The 14,532-nt window shown below is 38.2% G+C and overlaps 1 protein-coding gene across 6 annotated transcripts in view; it reads right to left on the bottom strand.

Moving 5' to 3' along the window:
* Window positions 1-10,531, bottom strand: part of SHPRH (SNF2 histone linker PHD RING helicase) — a 93,038-nt gene extending 82,507 nt beyond the window's left edge. For 4 of the 6 annotated variants that reach the window (XR_013441062.1, XM_036087722.2, XM_078054612.1 and 1 more), the window contains exons 1-3: window positions 10,335-10,531; window positions 2,507-3,177; window positions 125-254 (exon numbers count right to left, since the gene is read on the bottom strand). Coding sequence is in view for 5 of the 6 variants with exons in the window: in XM_036087722.2 (XP_035943615.1) it covers window positions 125-254; window positions 2,507-3,145 (769 nt within the window). In the remaining variant the exon portion in view is untranslated. Of the gene's footprint in view, window positions 1-124; window positions 255-2,506; window positions 3,178-9,814; window positions 10,290-10,334 lie in introns of those variants that run through there. The other 2 variants (XM_036087721.2, XM_078054611.1) reach the window with 2 other exon arrangements.
* Between the last annotated feature and the right edge of the window lie 4,001 nt (window positions 10,532-14,532).

Genomic DNA, 14,532 nt, shown 5'->3' with positions numbered 1-14,532 from the left:
TTGTCACACAGTGCTTTCATAGAGACTGTTTAATTTTATTATGGTTTTATCGTTTTTCTGCTTGTTATGTACACGATTTGGGAAAAACCCACAACTCTTAAAGTAACAGCAATTTTTAATTTACCTGGAATAACAAAATTGTGTAACTTTTCCATCACTCTTTTCATGAGTTGATTGAATTTCTTCATTCTTGAATTTGCATCACTCAAAAAGTCAAGTTTTGCTAGGCCACCTTCCAAAAGATAAATTCCAACCTACAAAGAATTAATCAACATAGTTTTAATTGTACTAATACATTCTTTATGAGGACATGAAAAAAAACTTTTTTAACCATTACTGTTTCTAAATGTATTCACAGTATTTGCCCCACAAACATTAGACACATACCTACCAAATCTCCCTCACAAATTTTTACTTTCAATAACAAATTCATTCTACAAATGCAGTGCCTACTATGTGAGATGCACCATTCAAGTTGTTAGAAAAAATACTTCCTAAACTGGGACTGAACCTGGGAGAATGTGATGAGAATACCAATCCCACCTACCAAGTCAATGATTTCCAAACTTGATGGGTATCAGAATAATCAGTGAAGTTGGTTAAAAATGCAGATTCCCCCAGAAGATTCTAACACACATGTCAGGATTCTTAAGCACAGTTAGGCCTGGGAATCCCTATTACTAGATCAAACACTAAAATGTATAGGAAAACAGATCCTGATTAATGTCATATATCTTGATTCTGGTAAAACAATGCAGTATGAAGTTCTGCAGTCAAAAGATTTGAAGTTGAATACTGGCATTGGTATCTAAGAGCTAAAAAAACCAGGCAAAGTAACTGATTTATTTTGACCCAAATGCTGTTATTTGCAAAATGGAGAGAAGCCTATATGAGATAGCCTTATAATACAATTTTAAAACTTCCTAATAGTAGATACTCAATAAATGCATTTTTCCTTCATTTTCCTATGTTATCCTGGACCTGATTCCGTAATCATGGAGAGGCTCGTATTCTTTTACTAAAGAACAAGAATCCAACCCAGCATTATACAGGAACGAGTAACAAAGAATCTATTTCATTATTATCTGTTCTCTGCCTTGTGTCCATCTAGAGTTGGCTTATTATAACAGCAATAAATGTTTAAATATTTATAAAAACTGGGATAAGAAAACAGAATGGATCAAGACTTGGTCTACAGAGAAGGTGGACAGAACAGATATACAAGCCATGAATTTTTACATACTTGCTATCACTGAGCCACAATTTTGGCATGCATGATCAACAAGGAGAGGGAATAAGGGGTTGCATAGTTTCATTCTCCAGGGAAGAATTAATTACAATCTAATGCTTCTAAATTTTCTCCATTCCTTTCATCAGTTCTGAAAGTATACTAATACAATTGCTTTTTAATGTGAGAAAGACACACAAGACACGGTTTTCAATTGAACAAAAGTGAATTTAACATTTTAGAATTCTTTTCCTTTCAAGTTTTGGCATAAAGGCATATTAACCTGCTTCATAGTTTATAAAGGACATCTACTTACAGTTTCTCACCTGATTCTCAACATGACTGTATAAAGTAAAAAGAATGATTATTATTCACATTTTATACAGAAAGATGATGAAATTAGAGCATTTAAATGACTCACATAAAGTTACTTAGCTAGTAAATAGCAGAGCCTGAAATGAATTATAAATTTACTCATTCATTTGCTGAAAATCTGTTCAGTATCAGGGTTTTACTAGGCTGTGAAGATAAATGACTTCATAGTCTGCCGAAGGAGAAAAATCCAAAATATAAGTACATAAGTGGCCAAGGCAAAAATAAACGTGTATAGAGTATTAAGGAGAAAGGCATGTAATACCATCCATGAATTTTAAGAAAAGATCTCCCTAGAGAAGTAAACTCTGAGCTGAATATCAGAGAATGCCCAGGAGTTATTAGGGAAAAGGAAGGGAAAAATCCAGGCAGAGAACTGTGAAAACAAAAGCAAAGATGCAGAAATACGGCCAGAAAATATGCAGGAAATAAATCAATTTGGAATTTCTGGGACAAAATAAAAAGCAGAGTGATAAAAGATGAAGCTGGAGAAGTAGACAAGGACCTATCAAAGAAGGGAGTTATGTGCCAGATTACACTTGATTCTGCAGTGAATAACAGAATTCCATTTCATTCACATTATACCAATTCAGAGACAAAGCAGATGGAGTTGAAAAGATAAGCAGGGCAATGGTTAAGGGACTGCTACAAGAAGAGGGAGAGATGACAAGACATTGAGAGTAGAGCCAGAAGGGAGGAATCCGGGATATCTTGAAAAAGAACAGCCTGGAAATGATCAGCTATAGTATACATATTTTTACAGTTACTGAAAGCCCAAAATAAAGTGCACTTCAAAACTTAATAACGAGAGGCTTATTTCTGGCTTTTTAGACCTTCCTTCTAAGTTAACTTCAAAATGGGACTGCCCAACGCAGAACCTTAAAAGACACCACAGAAATTGAGTACCTTGATCATGTGATTTCCTTCTGGTTTTTGGTAAAGTTTTATTCTTCTCTTCTTTTGTAACCACCCCAAATCTTCTAACATTTCACCACTGAAAGATGATTCCACTTGAATACCCTTTTCACAAATACTAATCGGCTCACTGAGTCCTTTTTCTTGTTTCTCTACATCTTCACGTTCTGAATTAACATAGATCAGGAAATGATTGCTTGACTCTGAACTCATCAATGTAAAACTCCTTTCAGAAAAATGTTCAATTAAACTCTGTTCGGGAAGAAGCTGAAGGGTTAATTCGCCCAGAAATGCCTTCCAAGAATTATCGAAGTCATAGGGAGAAATCACGATATTCAGCTTTACAGAGAAAGGTGACAAAATGCCACCAGTCTCTTCTTTATCGATTGATTTTGAGATGCTCACTGCCTCGGAACACCTCTTCTTATCTTTGTGAGCCACTTCTTCCTTTAGACTATCATCTAGGATGATACGGTGAGCAGAAGAGAAAACTGAACCCACAGAGGGGTGCTCATCATCAGTTAGGGTGAGAGGTTCATTCCTTCTGTCTTCATGCATATTCCAATGAAGCTGCTGTTGCTTTTCCTCATCGACTCTCACTGGAAGAGCACGTTTCCGCCGGCTACTCATTTTCAAGTTTTCTTGGTTGGGAAATAGGAACTCTAGAAGACAAATGCAACAAGTAAGCTTTTCAAGAGAGGATTTTAGTATTAAAGTGCTCCCAGATGAATAATTCACCGTAACTAACAGCCCACACACGTAATATGAAATCTTAGAGAGGTACGTAAAGCAATGGTTAATTTTTTTTAAATAAGTCAAATACAGCTAAGGAACACACTGACCATAATCTCATGCATCACAGAAATTCTAATGGTCTTACTGGTCTTTCAGTGGATAAATTTAGTAAAGATAATGTGCTATATAAAATAAAATACATTCTAAAAATACATTTAATGAGCAGCATGACAGTAAGGTAAAATCTCCCAAATATCCTGGAAACGTGTGTTTGAAGAGTTTTAGTAACATTTAAACTCATATCATCACAACAAAAGTTCAATTTTGTTTTATAATCCCAAAGGGTTAACAAAACTTCACTTGACCCTTACACAGCTAAAAAATTCCTAAAAATATATTTTCTCTTTCAAAAGAAGAAAATGAAAATAAAGAACATATTTCTTTTTTGTGGGTTAGCAGAAATAAGAATAGGTGGGCAAGGAATAAAATGGTGATGGCAACCAGGGGAAATGGAGCAGAGACAATAAAAGAAGAAAGAAAAGAAACAATGTAGGAAAAAAAGAGAAAGCTTTGTCATCTCAGAAGAGGAAACTGGTCTGACAGCAACCTATATTATGTAGGCCCCAACTACACTTTTCCCAAAATAATAGCCAATTCCTATATGAAACACACAACAACTCACAGAGATTAAAATCGTAAGGTTGTAATGATAGTTTCATGCATATTCCACCTATTCCAATGATGTAGCTCGAAAGAAAAAAAAGGATGTATAAACAATTAAAATTTGGCTTCAGGGTAGTTTAAGGAATATTCTCAATTTGGAATTTTTATGGACTGGAAGATACAAGATGTCAAAATGTCAATTCCTAGATATTGATCTACAAAGTAACCCTATCCAAAATCCCAACAGCCTTTTTTTTCCTTCCAGAAACTGACAGGTGATTTTAAAATTTATATTAAAATGCTCAAGATCTAGAAGAGTCAAAATAATTTCAAAAAAGAAGAATAAAGTTGAAAGACACTGACTCCAGGACTTACATTGATGGTAATTAAAACAGTATAATAATAATATACAGACAGACATAATAATCAAAACAGTGTGGTAATGGTATATGACAGACATATAGATCAATGTAACAAAATAGAGCATCCTGGAATAAACCCATACATGTATGGTCAATTGATTTTTTTTTAGAGATTTATTTATTTATTTTAGAGAGCGAGAGTGAGCGAGTGGTGGTGGGGCGAATGTGGAGGGTGGAAGGGGCAGAGGGGGAGAATCTCAAGTAGACTCCCCGCTGAGCAGGGAGCCCCACTTAAGGGCTTGATCTCAGGACACATGAGATCATGACCTGAGCCAAAGCCAAGAGTCGAATGTTTTAACTGACTGATCCACCCAGGCACCTGGTCAATTAATTTTTGAAAGAAATTCAAAGGCAGTCAATGGGCAAAAATATCTTTTTCAATAAACAGGTAGCCATATGCAAGAAAATGAACCTTGAGCTTTACCTCCTACCACATATAAAAATTAACTTGAAATAGATCATAAACTGAAATACAAAAACTAAAACTATAAAACTTCTAGAAGAAAAGAGAGAAACTATAAGTGACATTAAATTAGGCAAAAAAAAAAAATTTAAATAGGGCACAAAAAGCAGAGAATATAAAAAATTGATAAAGTTTCAACAAAATTACATATTTTGGCACTTCAAAAGATACTGTTACAGAAAGGAGAGGGGAAGCAAGATGGGACACAGTATTAGTAAAATGAGTATCTGATGAAGGATTTGTATGTGGAATAGAAAAAAAAACTTTCACAAATCAGTAGTAAGACAACCTTATGAAAAAATGGAAAAAATTCTGAACACACACTTTACCAAAGATGATCTGCAAGTGCCAAATAAGCACATGAAAATATCTTCACCATCATCAGTCATTAAAGCAATGCAAATTCAACCTACAATCCACAAAGGGAAACTATGTATGCACTAGAATGGTTAAAATTTAAAAGACTGAAGAGGAAGAGCATCTAAAACTGAATTTTCAAACATCAGGAAAAGTATGTCAATTTCTTACAAAATTAAATACAAACTTTCTGTGCAGCCTACTAATCCTACCCCTAGATATTTACCAAAGAGAAATAAAAACATAGATTCACAAAAAAGATTTAAGCTTGAATGTTAATAGCAGTTTTAACAAAAGCTAAAAATTGGAAACAACCCAAGTGTCCATTACCTGGTAAATGGATAAACAGGTGGGATACTTCTCCATGATAAACTACTGATACAACATACAACGACATGGATGAATTTTTAAAGTACTATGCTAAGTGAAGGAAGCCAGATGTGTAAGACCATAGACCATATGATTCTATTTACATGAAATCCTAGAAAAGGCAAAAACCTACTGATAGAAGGCTGATGAGTCGTTACTAGGGGTGAGGAAGTGGGAAGAGGCAGACTGATAGCAAGGAGCAGGAGGGAAAGCTTTGGGGTGACAGAAATGTTCAACCGGTGTTTACGTGATTGTATATACTTGTCAAAACTCATCAAATGATACACTTAAAATTGTTGGATTTTACTGTATGTAAATTATACCTTAATAAAGCTGATTTTAAAAGCACAAACAAAAAGTAGATGCAGAAAAGATTTAAAATTATAAGAGAATGGGCCACCTGGGTGGCTCAGGTCATGATCCCAGGGTCTTGGGATGGAGACAAGCCCACGTTGGGCTCCCTGCTCCGCGAGAAGTCTGTTTCTCCCTCTGCCTCTGCCCCCAGCTTGTGTTCTCTCTCTCTCTCAAATAAATAACTAAAATCTTAAAAAAAAATAAAATTGTAAGAGAATATTAGAAACAGCCCTATTCTAATAAACTTGAAAAATCTAAATAAAATGAGCAATTTACTGGCAAAATATAAATGAATAAAATTTATTTTCTTAGTAGCCACAATGCATGTGGCTTTTTAACTTTAAATAAGTAAGATTAAATAACATCATAAACTCAGCTCCTCAGTCTTACTAGCCACACTTTAAATGCTCAACAGCCGTATGTGACTAGGGGCTACTATACTAGGCAGTGCAAATATAAAACATTCTCCAAACTGCAAAAAGGGTTTTAAGTAGTGCTGGTCTGAGTCAATCATGAGAATTCAGTTTCCTTAGCCAGTGCCTGCTTTATGAATGTGCAGGTAATAAACTATAAACAATCTCTTACTATGGTTAACTATAAGCATCTTATCTCCTCTATTATCTTGGGAGAATATAACAGGAGGCCCCTAATAACCTATGTGTTTATCTTTTCCCAATTCTCATCAGAATATAGGCTAGAATACTGGAATTTGGTCATTCTGCTAGAACTTTGTAAAGTTCAGCTATATCAGCTTATTAGTTAACTATGGCCACAAATATGCTGTGTAACATACCACTCCAAAACTCAAAGTTTTGAGATAGCAATCATTTATTCTCTCATAGATCTGCAGATTAGCTGAGGGTTGGCTGATCTAGCCTACGTTTCTGGAGGAGCAGTTCAGCTCTGCTTAATGTAGTTCTCATCCTCCTAGGACCAGCAAAGCAACCCACACATGTACTTACCACCATGGCTGAGGTGTAACAGTGTAAATCCAATCACACAAGTACTTTTCAAAGTGTGGTCACAGCAAAAGCACAACGTTCCACGAGCTAAAGCAAGTCACATAAATGGACCCAAAGTGAAGAGGTAGGGAAATGTCCCATACTTCTCTACTGGGTAGAACTGCTTATGGCAGGGGCGCCTGGGTGGCTCAGTTGTTAAGCGTCTGCCTTTGGCTCAGGTCATGATCCCAGGGTCCTGGGATCGAGCCCCACATCAGGATCCCTGCTCAGTGGGAAGCCTGCTTCTCCTCTCCCACTCCCCCTGCTTGTGTTCCCTCTCTCGCTCTCTCTCTCTGTCAAAAAATAAATAAAATCTTAAAAAAAAAAAAAGACATGAGGTAGGGGTCACATTATGGTTGGTGTTATTACACCAACCATAATATTAAATTAATATTAATAACATGGTAATTATGGAATTGTGAACTCTAAAAGCCCCCAAAGCAACTGGCTATAGAGTCTCACATCTGCAAAGCAATGTGGCTTACAGGAGAAAAGATTCTAATTCTAGCTTTGGCATTTACTAACTGTGTGGCACAGGAATAGTTAACCTCTCTGTGCTAGTTTTCTCATTTCAAAATGGGGATTAGAAATAATCTACGTGCAATAGTACAGTTAACAGAAATTCAGCATATATTCAGTGAGTGGTAGCTGCTATCACCATCATCCTCGCAATTATACATTATATATTATAATAACCAAACTTTAATGTGGCAGGATGGAGGACCATATATCTGTGTGTCTCAAACTTGACTGCACATTAGAATCATCTGGGGGAACTTAAAAAAATCCTGATGCCCAGGTACTACCACAGCCAATTAAACCAGAACTGAACATACATCCATGATTAAAAAAAAAAAAAATCTCGGAAGGGAGGGAAAAAATGAAACAAGACGAAACCAGAGAGGGAGACAAACCATAAGAGACTCTTAACCTCAGGAAACAAACTGAGGGTTGCTGGAGGGGAGGAAGGTGGGAGGGATGGGGTGGCTAGGTGATGGACATCGGGGAGGGTATGTACTATGGTGAGCGCTGTGAATTGTGTAAGACTGATGAATCACAGACCTGTACCCCTTAAACAAATAATACATTATATGTTAATAAAAAAATTAAACACACACACACACACACAAATCTCATTCTGACTGACTCTTTTCTTAAGGGATTTCTATCCAGGGATAACTTCTTGAACCAAGAAGAGATTACTTAATCAAAACTACTTATAACTATAATGTTAATTGGCAACTAATAAGTCAAGTACTAGCAAAATTCTATCTATTTCTAATCATATTCCAAACCCTTCTCCTGGTTTTCTTCATACCACATGAGTCCCACTTTTGGTCATTCTACTTCTTATTAGGAATAGTATCAGAATTCAGTGAAACATGATTATTTGCAGTTTTAAAACATGGACCACATTTTAATTGTCCTTCCTACATTTAAATGTAAAAAGCCTTTTGCTTGAAATGCCCTTTCACACTTTTCTGCCTGGTGCTGCCCCAACCTTCCCCAGGAAACCTTCCATGACCAGGCATGCTGAGTTAAGGGCCATTCCTCCTTCATTCCAACTGTATGACTTTGAAGGCCATGAAAGCTGGGCAGGAACAGTATCCTATTCACCATTGCACCCCCAATGCCAGGTCAGTGCCAAGATGGAAATGACATACAAAATAAGGTGAAACAAATATCTCTAACTCCCCAAATACCTAATACCCTGCCTCTTTTTAAGTACCACATTTCTTTTTAGACAAGAGTCTCTTAACCACATTTGAGAAGATTACACGTAATGTAAAACTAAGCTTTACTATTTCTGGCCCTGAATGAGACAGAGAAAACTGACTGACCCATATCTTCAACAGAAAACAAAGACAGGTTGTTAGAAAAATAACATAAAATGTTAAGTTACTAAGACAATATAACAAATGATTACCAATTAAACTTAGATTCAGATTTTTTCCCCCCCAAATTATTATCTCTTCATAAAAAAGACACACACAAATCCTGACTTACAACAAATCCATGGTAGGCCTGGATTTTGAATTTAGGAACAATAAGAAGTATACACTTGCCATACTGCTGCCCAAGGTGAGCCTTATGCAAGCAAAGCCCAATCATTACGGATTAGTGAAAACCTCCTAATGATCTAGCATTACCACAATCTTTCTGTAGTAATAACTTTGCAAGATGAGCGTGTTTTCTTCTATTGAACCCCAAAATATGTTATATAAACTTTAAAAATGCCCTCAAAAGAAGTAAAAAAAAAGCCAGCACATTGTTTCCCCAAATCTTTGTAGCCTGAACTCTTAATAAAAGTTTTGTTTTAATAATTCTGCAAGTGCAGTTCTTAGGCTTGGGCAAATAAAACAGTAGCATCTTTCAAAAGTAAACTATTTTATTCTTAACTGCTAGCTTATTGGCTAACTCGACCTGGGAAGCTCTAGGAAGGAAAGGTTATCCAATACAGGCACACTTCTCTCACCGATGCTCAATAATACTCAGTTTCTAGCATGGTTTCTGATCATAAACCAATGAGCCTTTCTGGTGACAGTACAGATACTATGGACCATTTCTATTCATGGGAATTTCAAGTCTTGCTACCACCCAAGAAAATAATTTTAAATAGCTGTAATGACTTTAAAAATATTTTATTTTGTTCAGTTAAAGCGTTAAGATAATTTAAATACAAGTAGGAAAACATCAAACATCTAGTATTTCTACCTCCTGGGTCATGTAAAGTCACTTAGAAAAAAGGCACGAGCTTAATGGCCAGTAATTAATAGTACTGTATCTGAAAGAGACAGTCAATCATCAAGTAACACGTCTTTGTTCATAAACCGAGTAATGACCACGGAGTCAAAATGTACAACCTACAAGGATGGTTTTGAGAACGAACGTAACCAATCTCACTCCAAAGGTAACTGAGAACTTTCAGACTAACTTGGAAGCCTCGTCTCCGCTTTACCACATTACAACCCCGCGCACCAAGAAGCTAGGCAGCTGCCCAGATCCAGCCTCCGGGGGCGTGTGTGTGACGAACGGTGATACCCACTCGGTTTTCTTCCGAAACTCAAAAGCGGTTCACGGAGTCAGAGCTGGGCTGTCAGCGCCAGATCGCTCCCAGCAGGCCGGGCAAACAAGCTACCCGCGAGGCCGAGGAGCGCGACGACAGTCCCTCGGACGCTCGATCTAATCGCCACAGGCCCCAGCTCCCGGGAGAGAAGCACAGACTACTTTCCCACGGCCCTTTCTTCTCCCGGGGGAGCCGTGGCGGTCCAGAGGCCCCCAAGTCTGGGATGGGAAAGGGTCGGGGAAACTCGCTCTGCGTCTCCCTCTCAGCCCTTTAGCTTCCTGGGCTCCGGAAAAACCGAGTCTTCCCTCCTTGGGACCTCCGTCTCCGTGTGGAGACGTCTTCGGTCCGTGACCTCTGACCCCTGACCCTCCCTCACCCAAGCGCCTACCTAGGCTGGTACTCCAAGCTTCTTGAGCCTCTCTGCACCAAGGTCCTGGGCTCTTCTAAAGCCCCCGCAGGTCCCGGGCACGCATCCGCCACCCACCGAACACCCGCCTGATATGGGCACGCGCGCTTTATGCTGGTTTGTGTTGGGGTTCCCGGGGGGCCCAGAAACCACAGCTCCCAGCTCCCGGGTGCGCGCTGGAGCGTGGGGTCAAGGTGAACGCGCACGTCGGAGCGCCCCGCCCCCTTTTCCCGGCAATGGCTTCATAAGTCTCTTCTGCGCAAGTCCACACGGTTAAAGTCTATCGGAGGATACAGTTGGAATCTCGCGATAGCGCTGCTCCACGACATTAAGAGTACAGGATTGGCTGGAAGCTCTAAGGAGGAGGCGGGGGTCTAAGTAGATATTAGGTGTGGGACGAGCTCCCCAGAAGGGGCGGAACTCCGCTTGAAGCGAGTGGTGGGAGGGGTTGGTGGTTTTAGTGAAAAGGCGGAAGAGAGTTTTGCCGCCGCACCTTTTTTATTACTTAAAAGTAGCCGCTAACTGGGTACGGATGAAGCTTATCTCCCTCAGAGAAGTTATTTTAAAAAGACTTTTCAGGGAAATGTGAGTAAACAGTTTACGAGGAGAGAGGAAGAGAGAAAAACTACATGTATTGTGCTGAGACTGGCCTTCCAATATCTTTTTTTTTTCCCTCGCTGAGAGGTAGCCTCTTTCTCATGAATGGAGAGTTACGTTTAGTTAACTTTGGGATAACTCTGAGAGGCTTCAGGGCCAAAAACTTGTAAAATGACCCCCAGGAAACATCAGGCACTCAATGATTAATGAGGACCTAATAAGGATTCAGCATTATGCTGAAAAGGGGTTTCTCGGCTTGTGTGATCTCAGAAGCACAAAAGTAAGTTCTTGCCTAAGAGAACATCCGTTGTAGTTGCAGAGACAGTTCAAAGGTCCATATCCTAACCAATACAGAACTTCATCACAGACCTCTAAGCCTGAAAAAAGCCATTTACATAAACTAAACCCTGTAAGATTTGGTGGAAATCAGTTATCTTATCCCAGGTTTCATAAGGCAAGTTTAAAAAGTAGTACTAATGCTGGAGCAATGGGCAAGCAGAGTTCTTCAAGGGAGAACCGATCATGTTAGTAAGTACAAGAGGATGGACCCTTTCTATTGGAAGTGCAATTTGAAAAGCCTTTAAATGTATATTGAGCTGTAAAAGGTTATCTTTGATAGTTCATGTCACTTCTTACCATTGGAGCAGAGAATTAAGCTCATAGTTTGACTGAGTCCAGCTGGTGCCAGACAAAAATATTTAAAAATAAACACAGCATTGTTTCATCTTCCTTCACCTTAATTGGGGTAATTAATCTCTATAGACATAATTATTGTTAGCCTATGCAAAATAGTAAACTACAGATGCAGTTGTAAGTGTGCAGAGATGCAATTTCAACTATAGAGATGGAATTCCATATACTGTGACTGTACTTACAGTACTTCCTCTTGAATAATCCAATGGTGTGTTCAGTCCTATATTTGCAGAGTGAGTGCCCCGTATATTCTTTGAAAAATTTCTCTATGGAGTAATGTGTTTCAATGTTAGAATAACCAGAGCTAATTTTAGAAAACATGGTTCATTTTTGCACCTAAGCTCTCTGGAAGCTCCCAGCTGTGAAACACCTGTTAGCCCCTGACAAAACTGAGTTCATCCATCTATTAGATCCTAATGATCTAATACCATTTCACAAGTATAACCAAGAAATAAACTAATAAGTGAACCACCCAGTGTTCATAGAGTTCAACTGCTTCATCTTAAAACTATAAATGTGATGAGAGTCAGACCACTTGTTCCCGAGTGGTCTCACTAGGCCAAAGCTATACATCCAGTTCCTTTCGGGAAAAGTAGCTTTATTATAGCTGCACCCTAACTCAAGTCATCTTTTTGGAAATGAAGAAGTTGTTCTTAAGGAGGAGGAGCTGGTTGAGAGAGAATAGGTGAATTAATGCAAATTTAACTCCCTTTCTGGGTAGAAACAGGATAACTGATGATAAATGAGTAGAACTTTCTGTTTTGCAAAGCCCTTTCATGTTCATTTTTTTATTTGATTCTTAAAATGATAATGTGAGATATTTAAAATTCTCATTTTACAGAAGAGGACTCTGAGAGTCAGAGAAATTTGATGATTGGCCACTGTTCAGCTCTGAGAGACAAGAGGACATAGAACTCCTCTTGACTACTCTTTTTAGGCTGTTGCCTCTTATTACTAAGTCATGTATTTGTCTACCAAATAAAAATAAGCAATTTATCACCAAACTTCCTAGGTTGGCATGGGAAAAATGAAGGCAAAAAGTTTGTAATTATTTGGTGACACAGGGCTGTGTATATCAACAATAAGGATCAGTCAGGTCCAGGACTGTTTTTTCCTTAATAGAACATTGATAAAATTGCTTCGGAAGTTTAGTCCATATTCTACTTACTTTTTGCTCTCTAAAAGTGAAAATGATGGCCACTCAGTATGACTGAGGCTTGCCAAAGATGACTCTTCGTTGCCATTTCCTCTACTACCAACTTGTCTTGGGACTGCTTTTTCTCCTCCTGACAAAAATGAAAATATTAGAGTAAAAGTCATTATTCCAGAGTGAATTGCAATGCCCAAAGCCATTGTTAAAATGTGTGTAGTTTTAACAGAGAGTGGAAGAAAGAAACACAGTCTTTTTTTTTTTTTTTTAAAGATTTTATTTATTTATTTGACAGAGACACAGCGAGAGAGGGAACATAAGCAGGGGGAGTGGGAGAGGGAGAAGCAGGCTTCCCCCTGAGCAGAGAGCCCGATGTGGGGCTCGATCCCAGGACCCTGGGATCATGACCTGAGCCGAAGGCAGACGCTTAACGACTGAGCCACCCAGGCGCCCAAGAAACACATTCTTAACAAAATTGGTGCTGGCAGGGGTGATGAGCTGCGTATGAGGGAGTGATGCCAACTGGTATCAAAGGGATTGGGCATGCTTTGCTGTAGCATGAGTAGGATATGTTGAGGGGCAGGAGGTGTGTGACCCAAACACAAATCTTCATGGATTTTCCTCAGGATAGCTGTGGATAGGTTTAATTATTTAATTTTCAATTTAATTTTTCCATGGTGATTTGCAGGTTTCTCCTGCTGCACACTCAACCTGAAAACTGAAAATTCAAGCTGTGTCCCTTCTGCCTCTCACAACTTGTAAGGCAAAATTTATAATCTGTACACAAAATGCTGCATTGGACATGAATTTATGACATAAGGAGAAGGTAATTCACCATTTCTTTCTAAGTGTTTGTTTTGGTTGTTAATAAAGCGATACTTATAAACTAGGTAAAAGCAAGGAGAAGGTTGAAGCTGAGTCTGTTGGGTAAGGAAAGATGTGAGAGTGTATTTAGTGTTTTTCAATGAAAATGACATAATCTGTATCATTGGTCCCTTTCCCAGCCCCTCCCATTCTCCATTCCCAATTGTTACTTTTTTCTAAGTTTTTTTTTTCCAGCCAGTTTTGTCAATGTGGCCTGTAGGCATTGAGCAACAGGAATATTGTAGCTGATTCTATTGATGCTTATGACTTAAGTAATATTTATTATGCAGTTTTGAAAAATACAAATACAATGTTTTTTGAATATTTCAAGGGTTACTATCATATGTCATTGTAAAATACAAAAATAGTTATGAAACACTTTCAGAATGAATCTAAAGTCTCAAGCTTGGTCATAGTACAGTTAACATAAAGTGATACTTGCCAGAGGAGAAAGAATCTTTCCAAAGCTTCCATCCACTAGAAGGGTAGCACCATGCTCAAATGTTAGCATTGGTGTATTGTTTAGGTCAATTCTTGAAACAATGGCAAAAGTAGTCTGAGTGCCATCTCCTTTCAATTCTGTTAAATTTTTGAATCCCTCTTTGAGCTCTTAAATAAACTTAAATACTTAAAACCTTAAATACTGCACAGTAATAGCATATAATGATCAATCATGTCCATGTGCCATAATACTCCTGTTTTGACTATTTGCTCCTGAGAATTAATTTTTAAACAACAAACCTAACTATCCAACCATCTCATTCTAGTGAAACCAATTTAAAGAGAGATGTTTGGGAACCACTTGAGCAGATAATCTCCAACATATGACCTGATTCCTGGATGGTTAAAAAGCAAGCACATATAAATCAAACCCTT

This window comes from Halichoerus grypus, chromosome 9 (genome assembly GCF_964656455.1).
Source record: "Halichoerus grypus chromosome 9, mHalGry1.hap1.1, whole genome shotgun sequence".
In the NCBI taxonomy this organism is placed as follows: Eukaryota; Metazoa; Chordata; class Mammalia; order Carnivora; family Phocidae; genus Halichoerus; species Halichoerus grypus.
This window is presented reverse-complemented; position numbering and strand designations above follow the sequence as displayed.